The sequence below is a fragment of the Paramisgurnus dabryanus genome, chromosome 8 (genome assembly GCF_030506205.2).
Source record: "Paramisgurnus dabryanus chromosome 8, PD_genome_1.1, whole genome shotgun sequence".
Lineage (NCBI taxonomy): Eukaryota > Metazoa > Chordata > Actinopteri > Cypriniformes > Cobitidae > Paramisgurnus > Paramisgurnus dabryanus.
The window spans coordinates 16478647-16499019 of NC_133344.1; the positions used below are offsets into that span (position 1 = coordinate 16478647).

The window sequence follows — 20373 nt, forward strand, 5'->3', positions numbered from 1 at the left end:
ATCAATTACAACAAAGTCCTTTCAGAGTAGTTTATTTCTGATCATAAGCTAAATAAACAACAAGTAGATTATCTTAGTTCAAATCATAGCTAAAGTGTATCAGAAACTACACTTAGCTTATGTTACTATGTAAAATGTGTACTATATAATGTATGCAATCTTAACTACAGATCAGCTGCCAAACCTCTCTTCAAATAACGGTAATCCATGATCGCCATCTTTTTTTATCTTTAGGAAACCAAAACATTTGTTATTTTCGATGAGGTATTTGTTTTATTTTAGCAACTAGTCAGACAATTACACAAACAGAGACCGGAAGTTAAGTTCTGTCCAAAAGCGTCATCGATTTATTTATTTTTTTCAGAATAAAAAATATGGTCAAAATGGTCCCAAGCTGTAACTGGGGCAGTATCCTTTAAAAAGGTCCTAATATGTACCATTTATTATATGTGGTACCAATATGTACCTTTGAGGTACCAATATGTACTAATATCTTTAGAAGCAAAAAGCTTTTTGCAAGAGTACCGTCACAGTGACAGCTAGTAGGGAACTTTTTTTCTACCTTTTTTAGTAGATTAACAGTGTTTTTATTTGATAAAAGCAAAAAAAATTATTTTGGACAACAGCTGTACCTGAAATTACATAATAACCTATATACTCATAAAATACTAGTCAAGTGATCATGCTATGTTTTACATGGGTGTTGTATGGGGTGCATATTTCACTTTTCTGTGGTGTAGTTTCTGTAGTGATTCTGTTTTAAAACAATGTTTTTCAAAGGTTTTGTAACTTACAGTATGTCAACATTATGTGCATTAGCCAAGCCTTCTCTATTGCATCTGTCCCAGTAATGCAAGTCTGTGTGCCTGCTGCACAGATGATACATTCTTCTAACATCGATGAACAGCGTCCCAACATCTGACTCCTGACAGATAACACTATTCAACAAAACTATTCACTTGCCGTCCAAAACGAACATCTGCAGGATTCGTGAACCAGCAAGCTGCAATTCAGCAGTGCTGTTTTTCTGAGGCGAAGTCAAATTAAGCTCAGGGAACCGTCCAAAGCCAACTTTAGACTGCAAAGGAAACAATTACTTGGATTCAAACTTGATGACAAACATGAGGTTCGTCTGAATGGTCTGGTCTTTCGCGAAATGAGGCCTGTTCGAAGAAAGAGAGATGACATGAGACAGAAAGCGAAGGGAGAGAGGATGAGAAGCCAACATTCTGACCCAAACCTTGCCCTCACTGTCGTCTTTGTGATGGATGGACCGAGCTTCAGAAGGACTCTAAAAGTGGATACACACACAGAGCTCAGTATAGACCAGCGTGGCTCATCACTCTTCAATTGACAGAGGAAATGAAGAAAGTTCCCTTAAATATCACGAAAATCAGGAAATTGATAGGTACAAGCTGAATGGCGGATATATGAGAAGAGAAATTTGAGAATTATTGAAGGGAATTACAAGACAGATGAGAGAGATGGATTAAAATACAGGAAGAGAGAGAGAGAGAGCGAGTGCGTGTGTGTGCAGTGAATGGGTCTGCGGTGTGTTTGCGTGTATGTGCGTGATTGATATAGCAGACGTGCCCTGTTGTTTTATTTCTTTTGTAAAGCCTCCAGCTCGTCCGGCGTTCAAGCAATGTTGCATTTAAGCGAATGCTGTGTTGCAGCGGAGACCACAGGAATGCCTCTTCCCTGCATTCGCTATCTCTTTTACAGTCTGTTTTTCTCTCTTTCTCTGCAATTTCTTCTTTCACCGACTCCCGGCTCGCTGCGTCTATGGTTAACCGAGAAAAGGGAGCTGTTGGTGCAGTAACAGGAGCCACTGGGTCTTCGTGGATGTCAGAAAAAATGAATCTTTGTTTGGTTCAGTTAACATACACACGGTTCATAGTTACAGTAGGAACCAGCAAACAATTTAAGGAAGCATTCGTATTGAAAACGAGTTGCAAAGCGACTGGTACGTGACAGAGGAGTGTTATACTTAATGCAAATATGCAGCAATTTGATGTTGCAACAACCACGAAGAATTCAGCAGGCAAAGCTTAGTGAACTGCCTCATAATACAAGAGGGTCTATAATAACTGGGGAAAAGGTTATTTGTTCATATTTCAATTCTGTCATGCTCCGTCTCGCTGTTTCATTAATGTAAAATTGTGTGCATGAACGCATCCTTACCTTCTGTTCCATTAATTCATACCTGAATTTCACCTATTTCTAATAATATCAACTTTTATTAATAGACGAGTAGTGAAAGAAAGTGATGGAGAGTAGATATGAAAGCTAGAAATGATGTAAACTTTCCAAACTTGGGTGAAATAAGAACCAAAGCTCTTGGATTAAAGGTATAGCGGAGGATTTTCTCGAATTTTAGAAAAGAACAGCCTTCTCCACTTTTTTAAAAACTGCAATTGCACAACACTCCTGATTGACAAGTAGGAGGACCAATAGTCTTGATGATCCACTAGGAAAAAGAAAATCCTCCGCAACACCTTTAACCAATAGCATGGTGTTACGATCCCAGTAATATTTAAGGGTATGACGTCATTTGTACCACCACCAGTCCTGTTATGCCCTCTACTTTAAAACCCTTCCCTTGCTTTCCTTTTCAATTTTGTTGGCAGTTTGTTATTAATTTTTAAATATAGTGTAAATAGAATTATCACCTTTTTTTACTTGTCACCACCGGTTTTCACCTGAATATAACTAAATCACAGTTTTTGCCCCTACTTGTTGTCTTCTTCCCTGACTGCCACATACACACCAAATAAAGTTAAATCATCACTTAATATTGTAACATCCCCTCCATACCCCTACATAAGTACTGAAATGTAACAAAATTGGGGGCTCGTCCGGGATTCCCCAGCCTGGACCAATGAATGACGACAGGAAGGGAAAGGTACGGATCGCAAAAGAAAAAGAAAGCAAAAGAAAAGAGAACACAAAACACATACATGGGCAAGTAAAACATGGGTTTGACCTAAGGGCATGGCTTAGGTTTGAACATTTGGGGGGGTTGAAGTGTCAACTGTACATATGCTTGCATTAATCATTGTATAAATATTGGGGGGTTATAATTGCTAGTTTTGATTATTGGGGGTTACCGCAGTAACTATGTCCCTGGTTTGACCTGTTTGTCCAAACAATAAAAGACAATGAATAGCGGAGTGGGGTGTTGAAAAACATAGCTGGTGCGGCTGGGGTTATATGGTGTAAAACAGTTACACAATATTACGTTTTAGATCAAGAAGTTCTAGTGTTCCTGTAGCTCGGCTAGTAAAGCATTGTGTTATCAACGCAGAACTTTGCGTACTGATAAAACATCCGTACTGTAAGTAGCTTTGGATAAAACTTTGTGTCACATCCATCAATGTAAATGTAATATAAATGTAGAAGCCAAGCTTAAACGTGAACGTAAAAGTGAACATGGCCCCTTTAAGAGCACTAATGAGATTTTTCGCAAACTCTGTTCTCATTGAAACAGCTGCTCTCCCCTCGAAACAACAATTACTGAACGCTCAGATCCAGCAAGAGCGCCTGACAACCCTGTGAGTGAGCAGTGATAGATCTGTGTGTGTATGTAGGGAATGGTTATGTCTTTAAGAGGTCTGTTTAAAGTTCATTACGAGGATTTACATGCATCATTTACTGATCACTCTCCCTAGATGCAAATACCATTTTTTTGTGGCTCATTGTTTTTTAGACATGAACATATATGAGGAGCTTGAGAGAGAAAGGGAGAGAGAAAATCTTTATAGATGCATTTGATTTATTCTATACAAGGTGGCACATGCTGCCATAGAAGAACCATTTCTGTCTGCATTGTACCATAAACAAATCTTTCTGTTGATAAAAATCTACTTTATAGATGATAAAGGTTCCTTAGACCATAAAAAGCTATGGAAGAAATGGTATTTTTGACTGAATTGTTCTTTTCGGGATCAAAACGGTTCTTCTATGGCATTGCTGTGAAGAACCATTTGCAGCACCTTAATTTTTAAAAGTGGCATATTTATGTTTATTTCTTTTTTTTTTTGAGGGGATCTGTTGACTTCACTGTTCATCTAAGGAAAGTCATAGCGTGCACAAAATCTGATGACTGACTTGGTAGATGTGTTCAGGTCTCCGAGTGGTTTCTGTGTTTGTGTCTGCATGCAAGTTAATTACGCTTGATTAATGGTGTGTGTTTTCACTTTTGTGATATCTGTGACAACACAAAGCAGCGTTCAGCCATGTCAGGATCAACCATCACTTACCGACACACTCTCTCATCAATCACACACACACATACACACTGAGAGCTGTGTGCAGTGCCGTCAAGCTCCACAAACACTGAATAAGTGTTTATGTGATCACATGTGATGGGACCCCTCTTAGTAACACACACTGTCATCAATCACAAGCACACACACACACACACACACATATAAATATAGATATAAGACATTATAGGCTTACATGTAGCATCAACCCAAAAAAACAGGTGTGTGTCTGTTTTCTCATTACTTTCTTTTTCTATTCCTCTCTCTTTTCAGCATTTCCCTCTTTTCATGAACGTGCATCATCCTTTATCATTTATGGCCTTTTGGCCATTTTACTGTCAAAATCTCTCTCGCTCTCCTTCCCATCAATTCCACATTTTCTCTGCTCCTTTCCCTTTTCCTCTCCGCTTCTTTTTCTTTTTATGTGGAGTTGCCGTAGGCGGCATGGCTGGCCGGCGAGGGTCACCAGAGGGAATTCTGGGAGCTGAGGTTCCAGTCATCCATTACCCTGCTTGTTTCTCACTCTGGCAGCCCTGCCAGGGTTCTATTAAGAGCTCTTACACACACACACACACACACACACACTCATGCATTTGATCAGCGCTTAGATTACACTGTGAAATCACTGGACGCACACATCACACAGCGTCGCATGCAGCAGCCTCAGGGTCCACATGCGCATGTAATGACATACAATATTCCACTGCAGTTCTCCTCATTACGCATGTAAGCGTGTATTTATGTGTGAGTATGTGTGTGTTCAGGTGCAGACTGGGTGTTCATTTATACGAAAAAGTGGTGAAGGCGCGCGCGAGAGAAAATAAGTGACGTTATAGGTGTAATAATAAACTTTTCATGCTTGTTAAAATGAGACAGGACAACTTAAGGTCATTAAATGTCTTATTGTGCAATCATCTGTGAATGTTAGTTGTGTGAAAAATGTTTGTTTTTAAAATCTTTCATCGAAATTGTAATGACTAATAATGACCGTAGTTAAAGCCACGTATTATTTTAACTGAACAATTTCATAGCCGATGCTGATAGACAATCAAATTCTGAAGTCCCGTGCTAGGTTATTATTAGTTTAACTTGGAATTGAGCTGCATTTCTTAAGTTAAATGTGTTTACGTACGGTTAATGTAAACGCACATTAAACATTTACTAGGTTTTTACCACTTTGGCCCCAAAAAAAACCCTACCCAATCCACTTATACAATCCCACTGCATGCTCTTTAAGTATGTATATACATCGTACAGTACAAACATGCTTAAATACATTATTTCTTTCGTTGAATGCCTTTGAATACGCTACACCTGTACTTAAAGCTTTAAAGCTGCGGTATACATCATAAACCCGCGAATAGCAGACATAAGTACATCATAAACCGTGGACACCTCACTGCCCCAGAGTACAGCATAGTACAGCCAAACATATACTGGATTATAAACCTCTGACCTGCCTTTATGATGACATCATAAAGATGGACCCTTGATTCGCTTTCTTTCCGTGTATCTTTCAGTGAACTTAGGAAGGAGAAAGATGGAGAGATGGAAAGAAAGTGACAGTTAAACATGAGATGAAAGCTCTCTTGTCAAACAAACAGATATTTAGTGCGAGCTCATCTATAGAGACGACGCTCTGTGTACACACTCTCCTGTTTATAATAAATAATTTTAACTCTTTTATAAACAGATGGAGGGAAAGAATCACTATGAGATAAGGAGGTGAATGGAGACATGGAAAGTAGTGTGGTCTTAGTATATATGAGCATCTAATTTACATTTTGACAGATTTAGGCTTTTGGGGTGAAGGGAAGCTTAACACGATGATATTTATGGATATGTGTGAGGTATTTTTGGAGGCATGTGAATTTGCTAGGTGCTGTACTTGGGGTAACTACATGCAATATCTAAAGACTGACTTGAAGCCAAATGTTGACATTTGGATGGTAATAATGTGTAGTGTTGGAAAATGAAGACCGGCACCATTTGAATAAAAAATATTGCGCTCATGATATTTGGTTTTGTTAAATGTTTTGCTAAATATCTGCATTTCTCAAGATATATATTAAGTTATATATCCTTAAGTACATATTTTAGTGTGTGTGATGGGATCTTCTTGGAAGTACTAAAAAGCATTAAGGAACAGGAATCATTCGAAGGGACATATCAATCTGACTTTTTTCATGTTTAAAGGATTAGTCCATTTTCTTAAAAAAAATCAAATAATTTACTCACCACCATGTCATCCAAGATGTTGATGTCTTTCTATGTTCTTGTCGAGAAGAAATTATGTTTTTTGAGGAAAACATTTCAGGAATTTTCTCATTTTAATGGACTTTAATGGACCCCAACACTTAACAGTTTTAATGCAGTTTAAAATTGCAGGTTTAAAGGACTCTAAACAATCTCAAACGAGGCATAAGGGTCTTATCTAGCAAAACAATTGTCATTTTTGGCAAGAAAAATTAAAAATATGCACTTTTAAACCACAACTTCTCGTCTTCCTCTGGTCATGTAACGCGCCAGCGCGACCTCACGTAATACGTCATCACATCAAGAGGTCACGGATGATGTATGCGAAACCACGCCCCAGTGTTTACAAGTGTGGAGATAGAGGAGCGTTCAGACGTTGTTGTATGTGAAATGATACTAATTAATGTATTTGTGTCAGTTTATTGTTTAAAATGTTCGTTTCATATGTAATATGTGACCTTTCGACGTCATTACGCAATTACGTGAGGTCGCGTTGGTGCGTCACATGACCAGAGGAAGACGAGAAGTTGTGGTTTAAAAGTGCATATTTTTTATTTTTCTTGCCAAAAATGACAATCGTTTCGCTAGATAAGACCCTTATGCCTCGTTTGAGATCGTTTAGAGTCCTTTGAAACTGCAATTTTAAACTGCATTAAAACTGTTAAATGTTGGGGTCTATTAAAGTCCATTAAAATGAGAAAAAATCTGGAATGTTTTCCTCAAAAAACATAATTTCTTCTCGACTGAACAAAGAAAGACATTAACATTTTGGATGACATGGTGGTGAGTAAATTATCTGGATTGTTTTTTTTGAAATGGACTAATCCTTTAAGTGCTATATTTGGGTCCCCGGTGCTTGTATCAACCTAGAAAATGTGAAAAAGATCAACCCAGTAACTTAGTTTTGGTAAACCATTCTCTGCAAGCGTGTGAAAAAAATAGGTCATTGAAATTTGGGCTCCCCCTGTGATGTCAGAAGGGGATAATGCAGCCCCTTAATCTGCCCTATCCAACCACGGCAGTGCCATTTAGTGCAGAGATCAGCTCATTTGCATTTTAAAGGACACGCCTAAAACGGTACATTTTTGCTCACACCTACAAAGTGCCAATTTTAACATGTTATAATAAATTATCTGATATTTTAAGCTAAAACCTCACAAACTGTACAGTATGTACTCTGGGAACACAACATTGATTTGACATCTTAAAAAAGTATTGTGAAATGTCCCCTTTAAAGGGATCATTCACCCAAAAATGAAAATTTTGTCATTGTTTACTCACCCCCAAGTTGTCACAAACCTTTATAAGTTTCTTTGTTCGGCTGAACACAAAAAAAAGATATTTTGAAGAATGTTTGCAACAGAACTGGGGCACCGTTGATTTCCATAGTATTATTTTTCCTATTATGCAAGAAAAGCTAAAAAACTAGTTTAAATTGTTTAACTTAATTAAAGAAAGTTAAAGTAAAGTTAAAGTAACATAAAAATATAAGATGATATGATATCATTAAGATCATTGCTAAAAAATGTGCTTTCTGGAAGTTGCATTTAATTGTGTGTGTGCATGTGTGTGTTAATGAGATGAGAATGTGCGTTTAATCAGTAGCAGTTTCCTGTCTCTCTCTCTCTTTCTCTCTCTCTCTCTCTCTCTCTCTCTCACTACGGCTTTTGTTTCAAACTCCATCTACTGACAACTTTAAAGAAACTACTGTCTCCGGCAGTAGTCAATATTTCTCGGTCATACAGATGTTCCTCGTCTGCAGGCATCTTCCACACGGCTGAAAGAGAGATGAAGTTAGAAAACGAGAGAGCGTAATGTATCAATGTTAGTTTATATAAAAAGAGTGTGTTTATATAGAATTCTGAGACGCTCACTGACGCACAGATGAATCCTGATGTAAAACAGGATTGAATTAGGACATCATTTCCATGATGGGCTGGAAGTCTGGCGGACCTCCTCTATCGTACCTTTCATCCACAGAAAGAGAGGGATGGAAAGAAAGCGGGCAGGGGCAGCTTTCGTATTCTGAGCAATGCACAGAATGAGATGAAAGATGGTTGAGGAGTTATGTCAGGGGGAAAGATGGAGAGCAGAGAGACGAGTGAAATACTGGAGAGATGAAGAGCGATGAAAGAAGGAAATAAAGAGGGAGGGAAGGAGAAAGAGATGATCTAGTCATATCTCAGTAGTGTTCCATCAGTCCAAACTCACAATAAGCATCGATCCACCTCTACCTGTGTGTGTGTGTGTGTGTGTTCTCTACCCTCACCATTGTCTTTCTCACACACACACACATGATTGATCACTGAATCAGTCTCTCCAACATTCAGTCATAAAAGCTATAACTGGCCCTCATAAAAGCAGATTTATCAGGCCAGGCATGCCCGGTGCCCACACGGCGCCCAAAAGCATGTGACACCTCCATGATTGGGCTGGAATTGAATAAACCTGCACTATCGACGCTCATGTCTGACAAGTCAATCAGTTCCCAGTACACACTCACACATAAACGTACATTTAAGCACTGAGTCATGAGAATGGGGTTCGAACCTTTGGTGCAATTTGCATGAGATTTATATATGTAAGCATATGTATAGTTGATTGACAGACGAGCATGTATGCGTTTATCTGCGTGGCTACGACGCACTAAGTTGCAGTACTGTAGCGTATTTACTCCGATCGCTTTAGGCCGAGTTAAATATAAACCATCCTTAACTCGAGTCCGCTTTGAAGCTACTGAAAACCAGTGAAGCTGTAAATAGGAGTAACTAAATCTAACTGTTACAAGTTAATTAGGCTCAGTTGTCTTTTTTTATTCCCTTTGAAATGTTGCATTCGGTTAGTTCTGCTTGCAATTAAAGTAAGGGTGTCCATTTCCTTTAAATGCTTCTTAGATAAACTCTCCAGCATAGCCCTCAGTAAAAGTCGCCCATGCGAAAAAGCCTATAGGAATCCAATGAGAAATAAAGATCACAGGCGTGGGGAGGAAATTGGTAAACATATTTTTTCTAGCCTGTCGTAAAAACACAGCCAATTGAATGAAAGGAAATCAAAGAATATAGCATTACAATAACAAGGTTGTGATTTACATTATCTGCACATTATCTTTATGCCTGTTTGGCGTTTAGAAATATTGAAATTCCATTTCTAAGACTAAATCACTTAAACAGATTGTGTGTTTTTTTGGAAATCTTTTAGCACTCACGATTTGTCATCCTGTTTGACGTTCCTCGCAATTAAAAAGGTGCGAACACATTATGGTGGCAGGCAAAAATGAAAATACTTTAAAGTGGGTCGATGTACGAGCTGCCGCGTACGGCTGGCGCGCCTGCTACCCATCAAGCCTCATGCGTTTCGCACATCAGTAACACGTGTGCGCCGCTCGACTCTAAAACACCTGCGCTCGCATCGGGTTTCCAAGCGGGAGTGGTGGGAGGGAATCGGCCCTTAAACACTTTTTTCCACCTCTAATGACATCAGTTTAAAGGGTGGCATTGAAAAGATGGTGTTGAACGCTAAGTGCCTCTTACATGTGCGATTATTAAAACATAGGCCTGACTGTTTTAATGGGCAGCATTGCTCCCCGGGAATTTCATTTCCCGCTCGGTTTAAGACACCAGGAGAGGTGGGATTGGGGCTTGGTGTGTAGATATAATGGGCCTTCTTTGTGATATCTAATTTCCCATTACGATAAAGGTGTGTGTGTGAGTATGTCTCTCTCTTGGTAAGCACACCAGAAAGGCCTATCTCTCAAATATTAAATATTAGCCTTTAAATTGGACACGGCGTATGGGAAAGCTTGCTGTTACCTCTCAAGTGCGTCACACATCAAAAGCCCTTGGACAGCTCAATAAATGTAATAAATGTTCAACACCCCCGCCTCAGATCATAGGTGGTATGTTCCGCTGCGTTCCACCAGCATTAAAACTCTTTTAAAGATGATATCTACGAGCTTTTAAGGAGCAATTTGCTCTCCCTACAGAGTCCAACAACATGCTCTGATTACCCCCAAAGGCCAAAGCTGAAGATGTGTGTGTGTGTGTAAGATACAAAAAGTAGGCAAAATGTGGCTTGTTGACGTTTCCAATGTCCCCCGTTGCGTTTTACGCGCGTTTCTCCTCTCCGCATCTCCCGCCTCGCTTAATTTATGTTTTAAAAACATTACCTCTGACACCCCTGCGGACTTTATCGTGCCCAATGGCCGGCATACAGTGTGGGCCGTGTGTATGGACTCCACAAAGGGGAAGTATCTGTGATTACCAAAGCCTGTATCGTCCTCCTGGCCGCCATAAACCCCCTCCTTCCCGCCCCCGAGGTGGCACATTCCAACGGTCGCTCGGTGGCACGCGGTGCTTGAGGCCGCACTTCAGGATAGACTTCTCAACTCCAGCACTTCCCAGTTATGTTTTTTAAAAACGCGTCCCCCTGTGGCCTCTATAAGTCTCACAGTTTGAATAGCACATTGTATTGCAGACTACTGGTTCTGTTTTAGTCAGGCTCTGTTATTACGCCCGAGTCACGTCTTGTCATTCCCGCTGTCAAAGCAATTAACTTCATGTTAGCCAGGAAACACAATCTATCTGCTTTACACCCGACGGGTCTCTCCACTTACACGAACGCATAACCAAAACATAAACTATGCATGTAAAACTGATACTTCTGTGAAGACATTTAGTTTGTAAATTGAAGATGTGTCAAACTTAGTAGGATGTTTCTCAAGTATTAATGTTGCATTTACATAGTTTCTTGTGTATCATCTGTTGATATAAAGAGTAAATTATTTAGCATGTAGGTGAAAGTTTCGGGAACATAGTCAGGTTTGATTTCACTTGGCTGTTTCCAGACTTTGTGTGTGCATGCGTGTTGGGGTGAAACATGGGCCCCTCGTCGCGCAGGCAGGCCCCGGGGCCCGCAGGGGACAAAACGGGTGAGACTGCACAGACGGGGCCAAGATGATGGGGTACTAATTCACTAAAAAGCAGAGGGCTGACTCCTGAAATAGACGGCAGAAAATCTCTCTCTTTTTGACCCTTGCGAATGAAAATAATCTTAAATAATTAGGAGCGAGCGGTTATGGTCCTCGGGTGAGAGGGTAAACACAGCGCAGGCGCGTCATACTAAGCCAGGGCACCTCAGAAGGAAAGGGCGGGGGCGCTTTGACCCCGTCCACATAAAGCTGTGATTTATGGCGCGCAGGGCGCAGCAGCGGGGATGCGGTACCTCTCCCGGAGAACCAAATTACGGAGGTGGAGATTAACACACGCGCTACGGGCCTACTTCCAGATCCGAGGAAATTTTTATTTACATTTTTCCACTTTCATTTCCTCTCTGCTCTTTTATTGGTAATTGGTTGGTGTTAAGAAAGAGCGCTCTCAAAAACTTTTGGTTTTTTATTTGGGGTTACAGATGGAGAATTACACAAAACTGGCGCATGCACACACAATATATTTTTTTAAAGCGAAAGTTTTACTGACATGCTGCGTGCTTGCATTTATTCAGATTCATGCCCTTAAAAATGTTATTATTTGTATTTTTTATGTTGTTTTTATGCTCAATGTTGCTATTCACATTTTGTGGCAAATATTAAAGTATAAAGTGAGTTAGTCTTATATACGCATTTTTGTGCGAGATTAACACTGATGTTGTTGTTCTATTTACTATTACTATTTGAAGTTTTTACAGCTCTATCTAGTCACATTTAACAACATTATATAGCGTTTTCATTATGCTTAAAGCTATTAGAGGCAAACAAAAGATGACTAAGTGGTAGAGAGCCTCAGCCTCGGGCTCGGAGCAGTTTTAAATGAGTTTTGGTTGAGCCCATTGATTGAGTGCTCCCGCACTTTAAATTAATAGCTGGTTGTGGAGAAGTCTGCCCAGCGTCTGCAGGGAGGCGCGGTGCAGGCTTAATGCAGCTTTTCGGTCCTGTCAATGGGAGGTCTATCTCGATGAATGGTTGAACTATTTCTTGTGGATTTGGCTGCGATATTTTCCTTTTCTTCCCCCCTCTTTCCCGTTAGGATGTGCTGGAATGCATCTCGTACACAGTGTTTCCATTAGAGCGCGGCTCCAGGGCCGAGGGTAGACCGCGGGGAGCAGCTCCTTGGCGGCGACAGTTTCTCGCCCATTTGGGATTCCCCTCCAACAAAACTTTTACCTAACGCCTTAATGCGCGCAGTCCACTGCAAATAAACAAACCCAACTGCGCAGACAACAGTGCGCTCCAGCACAGTCTACCCGCCAAAGTATTCATATTTGAAGCGTAAAAGGCAAGATTGCTTGCATATAATGATATGGCATTGTTTTTACTTTATTTTAGCTATGCAAAATAAAACGTATTTAAAGTAAACAATAAAAAAGTTATTCACAACGATGACAGACGGAATTTTCTTAGAAAAACTGTATGGTCAAAGGTTATTAAAAGTACAATTTATTTCCTTTTATGGTCTGTAAAACATTTTTCACTACAAAAAATCAGCCAACCCCTACACATTCTCATGTGTAGATGTAAAGTTTTTTTATACAGAACCATGCTGACCTAAATTAACTTTTAGGAACTGTTCTTTTATAATGAAAGTAAATAAACCATATATTGCAATATATTTTTGACAGAATTCAAAAGCACTTTCTCATTCAATAAAAATACAAATAAAATGTTTTACCCAATTTGGAAGGATTAATTTGCATTTATTTTGGTTTTTGATAAGGTTATAATCGAATATTAAACGACAAACATTTAAACGGCCAAAACATACGTTTTAAAATAATACGCTTTATTTTAATCTACAAAGCAGTGAGCTGTAACATGTAGGACTGGTTTAAATAAACAAACAAAATATTCTATCTACATTATAGTGCCTTTATTTAATAAATTCATTATAGGGTCGGATTAAATTCGGTTTTATTGAATTCAATCATGGTTAAGCGTTGAGTTGCATTGTAGGTCGTTCGGGCGATTTTCTATTTGGAGGCAATACAACTGAATCTTTCATGTTCCATCTAGCAATTTGACGCCTTAATGTGTACAGCGTTGTGTGCAGCAATTTCGCAGCCGTGAAAAGAAATGACTCGCCGTCTCAGTAGCTCCACAGCTCCGCGCTTGACTGATGCGCTTCCCTCCAGAGAGAGAGAGAGAGAGAGAGCGCGAGGCGGGCAGCTTTCCCTAAATAATACAGTCTCCCGACTGGAGTAAATATCTACGAATCTATCGAATTAAACATTTGTGCCCATTCAAACACTGCCTGCAGGTTTCTCAGCATATGGCATTAAATAACGTGTCAGAAATGCAAAAATGCAACTTCATTCCTGAAGAGATGGGAAAGTGGAAACTTTGTAAACTCAGCTCGCTACGCCATCTACCGAAAGAGGCGCGAACTCACGCCCCGAGAATTACCCTTGCCCCATAGGCTATGCTCGCACCCCTCTGTTACCCTAGGCTTGGTACAGATACCACCGACCCTTTTGTTTATCTGCTATCGCTTCCTTCTTTTCAGAAAAATTCAGCTGAGGAGCCCTCTATCACCAACCTCCATCAGACCCCGACGAGGCCAGGCAATCACTTTCCCAGATTACTTGTATTTAATACACAATGCATCATAAACCAAATCCCTCATCCTGACAGGGAGAAAATAGAACAGCTCATAGCCTGAGCTTTCCCAATTTATGGCTAAATTAAAAAGGCTTCCAACAATGGACAAGTCGAGGAATGGCAGGAAATCGATGCGCGGCGGACCGGGGTCTCTATGCGGTTCTCAAGGAGCGCGGGTGTATGGGAATCTTTGGCGAGGGCCGCCGTATTTACACATGATTTTTCCTGTCCTTCCTCCGCTTCTGCCCTGCGATTTCATTAAACAATGGACATTATCTGGACCTTGAGTTCAATGTCAAAGATAGGCCAGGGAGGCATATTCATCTTCATCAGACATATTAGAGAACTGAGGTGGCTCGTTATTTCGTAACAGCAACAAAATAATCTATTAATTTAGGACTAGGTAGGATGTAGTTACTTGTCGTAAATTGTGTGGACATTAAAATATGTTATGCATTTAATAATTAGCCTACTATTTGCGAAGTTTGGCCAGTTCCTCTTTTTTCCTGTTCTTTAAAGAAACTTTGGCAAAGTTTGTGTTTTTCCATTTTTGTAAAATTATGAAACGGCAGCGTGGATGTGAAGGGGATTCTTATGCCCGGGAGAAGGTGTCCGTGAACTCTGGTTAGGAGCAGGTGTTTTTTGCGTGTAAAGAAAAACGTAAAATTTAGAAAAAGAAAAACATTAATCCAATTTTTCTTTCAAAATAATAAAAATATCAACATACGTGTAAATTTCACCTAGATACTAAATTTAATCTAAAATTAATAATTAATAACAAAATTCCTCACTTAGAGAGTTGCACTAGGCTACCTCAATGCACTTTCACTTGCTCTTGGCTTACACGAGCCTCCCTCGTTTCTCTCGTGCTCTTCCTCCGCGAGCAAAGCAAGCGGGGAAGAAACAACCCCACTGATTCCGTGATTGCTTCATCAAAGCAGGAAAATTCGGGCAGTGTGCGTGGCTGTAGTCTATCCACGAGCAGACCCGTCCCGACCTCGCTCTGACCTCGTCTCTCCCACGGAGCGCTTCTGTCACTTTAAAATTTACCGTGGGGGAGCCTCGCGCAACTTCCGACCGGTGGACACGCGAGACAGGTCCCCCCTCCTCCTTATCCTCCTCCTCAGCGCATCTCCCTCGCGTGGGACAGCACGGGACAAGAGAGGATCCACTTTAACGGGACAGACAGCGCCTCTCTCACAAACAGAGACACCGCTGCACGTTCAGATCACGCGGGACGAGCACATAGGTGAACAATATCACCAGCTTTATTTACTTCACTCGCTGTCTTTAACAACCCGATGGCAAGAGGAGGACACTGAATAAAACTAAAAGTTTTTTAGTCGGTGCCCACGGCGCAGTCAGAGCTTTACCTGGGGACTTTTTATGATTCGTGGACGAATAAACTGAAGTTGGACCAAGTTTTCGTCCACGAGGACGTTTAGCGTGTCGTCCACTTTATAAGAGCAAAGAGGAGGTGAAATCCCAAGGCGTTTGTTAATTTTTATTTTTCCATCAAGGGATACAAGCCGCAAAACACAACCGAACGAGCGGTCGCGTGTGTGAGCTTCATTCGTGAGTTTCAGAGGGCGCGCTGCGTGCCGGAGTTTTGCGCGTTTTGGTGCCGTTTTATCGATTCGTTCATCCCGGCGAGAGTTTTTGAGGTAGGTGCTTTATGTCGGTATATGAGCTTTTCTTTGTGACACTCCGCGAATTAATGGTCAAATAAAAGCCCATTCATTCTTCACCTTTGAACTTGTTTAATTGTATCGAAACGAATGGCTTTGGTTCTTTGCTCCCAAGCGTAACCCGTAATTGAAATGCACGTCGCAAAGATCTCTTGTACGGTAATTTTATTCTTTTCTTGAATATACTGTCTTACAGAAGACATTGTTTTTATAACCTTTATTTCATTTCAAGTAACAACGTTTTATTGACCTAATTTCGATAAATGATGTCCTGCGTTTTATTAACTTTTTTAACAAAACATTAGGTTTATTTTGCGGATTTTGTATAATTAAATTAGATGGATTTTCATTGCAAGACAATTGACAATTAAACCGAAATAAAACACTACTAACAAATGCTGTAAGTGTAACGATTTCTGTCTTAAAAGTAAAACAATTTTCTTTTTATTTTATTTTGTGACAAATATGTTTTTTTAAAACTGCATTTCGTTATTTATTTGCTTATTTTAACCCAAATTGTTTGCTCTGAAGTATTCAGTCTGTGTTTTTGTCTGAAGTGCACTGAGACATGGGAAAGGATAAGTGTTGTGAGTGTGTTTGGAAAGGGGGGGAGTTTGCGTGCACTTGATTTACTTGACCTTAGATTAGCCTGCATAAACTCACATGCTAAATACTAAAGAAAAGTTTAGATTGCAATTGTTGCAAGATTGCAATTGTTTCTCTCTGTTAACAATATGTTCGTTTTTGTTTCAACATGAAAGAGCGAGATACAAATTTTGCACAGTATTGCAGAACTGTAAAAGATGAATCGTTACTTTGTTTCGAGAATTTTGGCCCAAAATTGTAAGGGTGCGCTGGCTGTTAGCTGTTATGACTATTACAAAAGTGGATTTAAAAAATAAACAGTGTAGTCGTTGTGAAGTAGATTTAGGCTGTAAAGCAGTTTTATTTGTTTGTATAAAAGTCTGCCATTTAGAACATTTTATTGCATTTATATAATACTTATTTTATGTATTTTCTTTTAATTAAAATTAAAAATAAAACATGGATTTTTATATATCAACTGTTAAAAAAATAAATAAAATGTATAATATATTATTTTGGTTTTAGATATTTGCTCGATAAAACAGTATCCCTCATACTCCTTCACTATAATAAGAAAACAGATATTTTAATCGCTGTGGTTTTCAAGTGTAACCCTCATGTGATATGTTTTTATTGAGCCAATGTACTTTTGAGAATATGTTTTAGTCTGCTAGTAATTATAAAGAATCTATAAGAGGTAAACAGCTATGTTGTCAGATATCTTGTGCATGTGTGCATATGCATCACCTTTTTCTAAGTCTTAGTGGGTGGCATGAGATTTTAGTCACTGCACACTAATCTCCAAAAGTTCAAGATCAAAGACTGATTTCTCTCTCTCCTCTGATTCTCTCTTTTTCTCAGGGCGAGCAGACAGGTTTGGATGGGCGCTTATTTGATAGCAGGAGCTGGCTAAGGCACGTCCAGGTCTCTCCGTCCACCCACCAACACAACCTCACAACCTGCCAGATACATGAGCAGGTACGTGAAGAACACACGCATACACACAGAGCACCTGCATGGCCAATATAATGGAGTGTTTAAAGGTGTTTGCGGTATCTTTAATAGCGGATTCCTTCTACTTTGTCGATCTATGTGTGTGTCCAAGTGTGTCACTGTTTTCGTGTTTTGGTCTTTTGTATCCTGGCTGCAGCGTGAAGGACCACAGGCCAGGATCACACACACTCTCTCAAGCGTGATGATAATCACGCATTTTGTATCTTTGCACTCGGATATGAGGGATGAGAAATTCCTGAATTCTTAAGGAATGAAAGACAGTTATAAAGAAAGTCTCGAAGGAGGGAGAGAAAGAGAGAGAGAGAGAATGACTCACATAAATTCACAGCTTCTCCTAACACCACAAATTTTTACTGTTTAGTATTCAGTTATTTTTTGTATTAAAGTTAGTTTGCGTATTTGCTTATTTGTGTACCTGTGAATTACATTTTAAAAGTATTTATGGTCTGAAGAGGAGGTGTAGGCCTGGATTGAATGAGAACTGAAAGAAGTCTGGTTGGATTAAGATAAACTGGATTCAATTAAGTTTCGGTAGATTTTAACCGAGTTGAGTTTGGCTGGATTAAATTAAACAGTATTAAACTGTGTTGAGGTGGTCTGAATTAAATTTGGCTTAAATTGAGTTGAGTTGTCCTGGATTAAATCGAGTTAAATTAAATTATAGAGTTCAGCTGGATTAAATTACATTGAACTAAAGTGAGACGATCTGGAGTTGGACTGAAGCAAGTTTGTTGTGTTGTTCTGGGTTTAAAAGATATAATTTGGCTGGATAAAATTGAGATGGAAAATTTAATTAAGATTAAAAGGGTGAATAATTTGTTAAACTAGAACAATTAGAGAGAGAGAAAGAGTTAATCTGGGATAAATTAAACTGATAAATAGAGTTGTCAAAATTTAATAAACAAATACAGTCCAAAAACCTTGATTATTTTATTGATTTTGCACTCCTCTAGACAAAATATTCAGTGATATTTAGTATACCTTAGACTTTATACAATTACAATTTGCATATTTGAAGATTAGGATCCTTGAAGCTCTTGTCGGCCTTTTCAAGTGTAATGACGTATGCTGATAATCCATTCAAATGTTAAATAGGCCTTTGGACTTTGAAACATTAGATACATGCAATTAAAGCAAACATTTTCTTATCAGAAATTTGTCTTTTAATGTAATTGGCTATCAGTAATACACAAATGATTAAGCAGAACATTATAATGCCTAATGGTCTATTTTCTTTTTTTAAATATGTGACTTTTCCAAAGAGTTACATACAAAGAGAGAGAGAGATGTGGAGGAAGAGAACCTGTTCAGATGCAGTATTATGATATGGGCCATAATTGTTAAACTGTGACACCTTGTCATAACAAAGAGTTCGGCTTAGACTTTATGGCTTCCGGCAACCCACGTGTTTTTATAATCGTTCTGTACCTCCTTATAGCGACAAAACAAAGCGAGAGCGAGATACAAAAGATTGACCGTTATCAGTATTTAGAGAGAATGGAGAATTTGGGTTCTGAAGAGGTTAAGGAATGTGCTTTCTTTTTCTAATCTCGCTCTTTTCTCGTCTCAAGACCACCCTGCCCACCCACCTTCATAAACGCACACAGCCAACGTTGCTATTAAACGTGTAAATAATCAAGCAAAGAGAATAATTCAGGAGTCCTCACCTCGAAGTGCATGTGATGATTTAATCCAAAATAGTTTTATGATGTTACCTGGAATAATTATCGGGAAAGATATCCACGGCCTCGTTTTTCATCAAGCAGGACACCGTGACTGCTTTGATTCTCGTTTAGATTATCACAGTTTATCACTCGACACCTTTACAGAGGAATTTAAGAAAGTGTGTATGTGTGTGTTTGTTTGTGTGTGTGTGTGCGTTAAAGGGGGATTTTAGTGCAAGGCGTTGGTCAGTGTGAGAGAGTGTTTTTCATTCTTAGTGCTGAACGAAGAATCTAATGGACCTGTTTATCAGGACATCAGTCGACTAACATCCGTTTCTCATAGACATTTACACAATAGAGGCGAGCTTTCTAAGTGTGTGCGGTGCTTGTATATGAAGTGACCTCTCTACTTGGAACACAGCAGAGAGGAAAATCTTGCGCTGTTTGCTTCGGTAGTCATTAAAGTCAGGGTAATCTAGTACACTTCTCAGTGCCCTCAATGTCACATGCTAGTGCCAAGTGCCTTCTGTGTGTAGTTGCCTAAAAGTTTTGCATTGATAAGCCCTGATAATAAACAATTTGTCATTTACGATCAAAGATTTGCAAGAATCATATTTATTTTTAACGTGTTTTACGGTCTTGCTTAGGGGGAGGCCTTGTTTATTGACTTGGTGTGTGTTTGTGTGTTTAAGGTAAAGTCTAATGACTCTTTACTGTCTGTTATTATAAGCCACTGAAAGTTTACAACCTCCACTTATCAGTTGACCTAAAATGGCCAGGCAGAGCGACCTAAACACACGCACTTTTATCAGTTATCAATTTTAATTATAGTTGCTCCAGACTAAGTCTAAAGCAAATAAAAAGTTGTGCATTTCTTTATAAATATGAAGAGTTCGGATGCCAAATCCTCTAACTGCATTTATGTTTTTATAAATGATGCTCTTATGTTTAGGTTCAAAATTTTCACTTTAATGGCAATTTAAAGGTTATTAGACAGTATTGAAATGCTCTATTTTCACAAATGTCACTTTTGTCATTTTACTGCAAAAACTTTTTTTTAAAAAGTCTCCAGTCACTCTTTACTGTCTTTTCTGAATGAAGGTAAAATGATCAAAAAATTTTTTAATATCCTAATATATTCTGTAAATGTCCTTTAACCTCCTAAGACCTGGATGTCCACATACATGGACATCACATTTTTTTGTTGTTTGCACCATAATATTTAATTCTGTGTAAATGGAACCTGTACCTTACACTGCTTCATGTTCAAAGAAAAAAAAATGGTTATTATATTTATTAGTTTTTCCTAA

General features: G+C 39.1%; 1 protein-coding gene across 17 annotated transcripts in view; it reads left to right on the top strand.

Moving 5' to 3' along the window:
- mecom (MDS1 and EVI1 complex locus) overlaps nt 1-20373 on the top strand; it is a 204964-nt gene that overhangs the window by 159660 nt on the left and 24931 nt on the right. For 15 of the 17 annotated variants that reach the window (XM_065280688.2, XM_065280687.2, XM_065280701.2 and 12 more), the window contains exon 3: nt 17247-17363. In XM_065280688.2, the coding sequence (XP_065136760.1) occupies nt 17247-17363 (117 nt within the window). Of the gene's footprint in view, nt 1-15051; nt 15362-15596; nt 15777-17246; nt 17364-20373 lie in introns of those variants that run through there. The other 2 variants (XM_065280698.2, XM_065280700.1) reach the window with 2 other exon arrangements.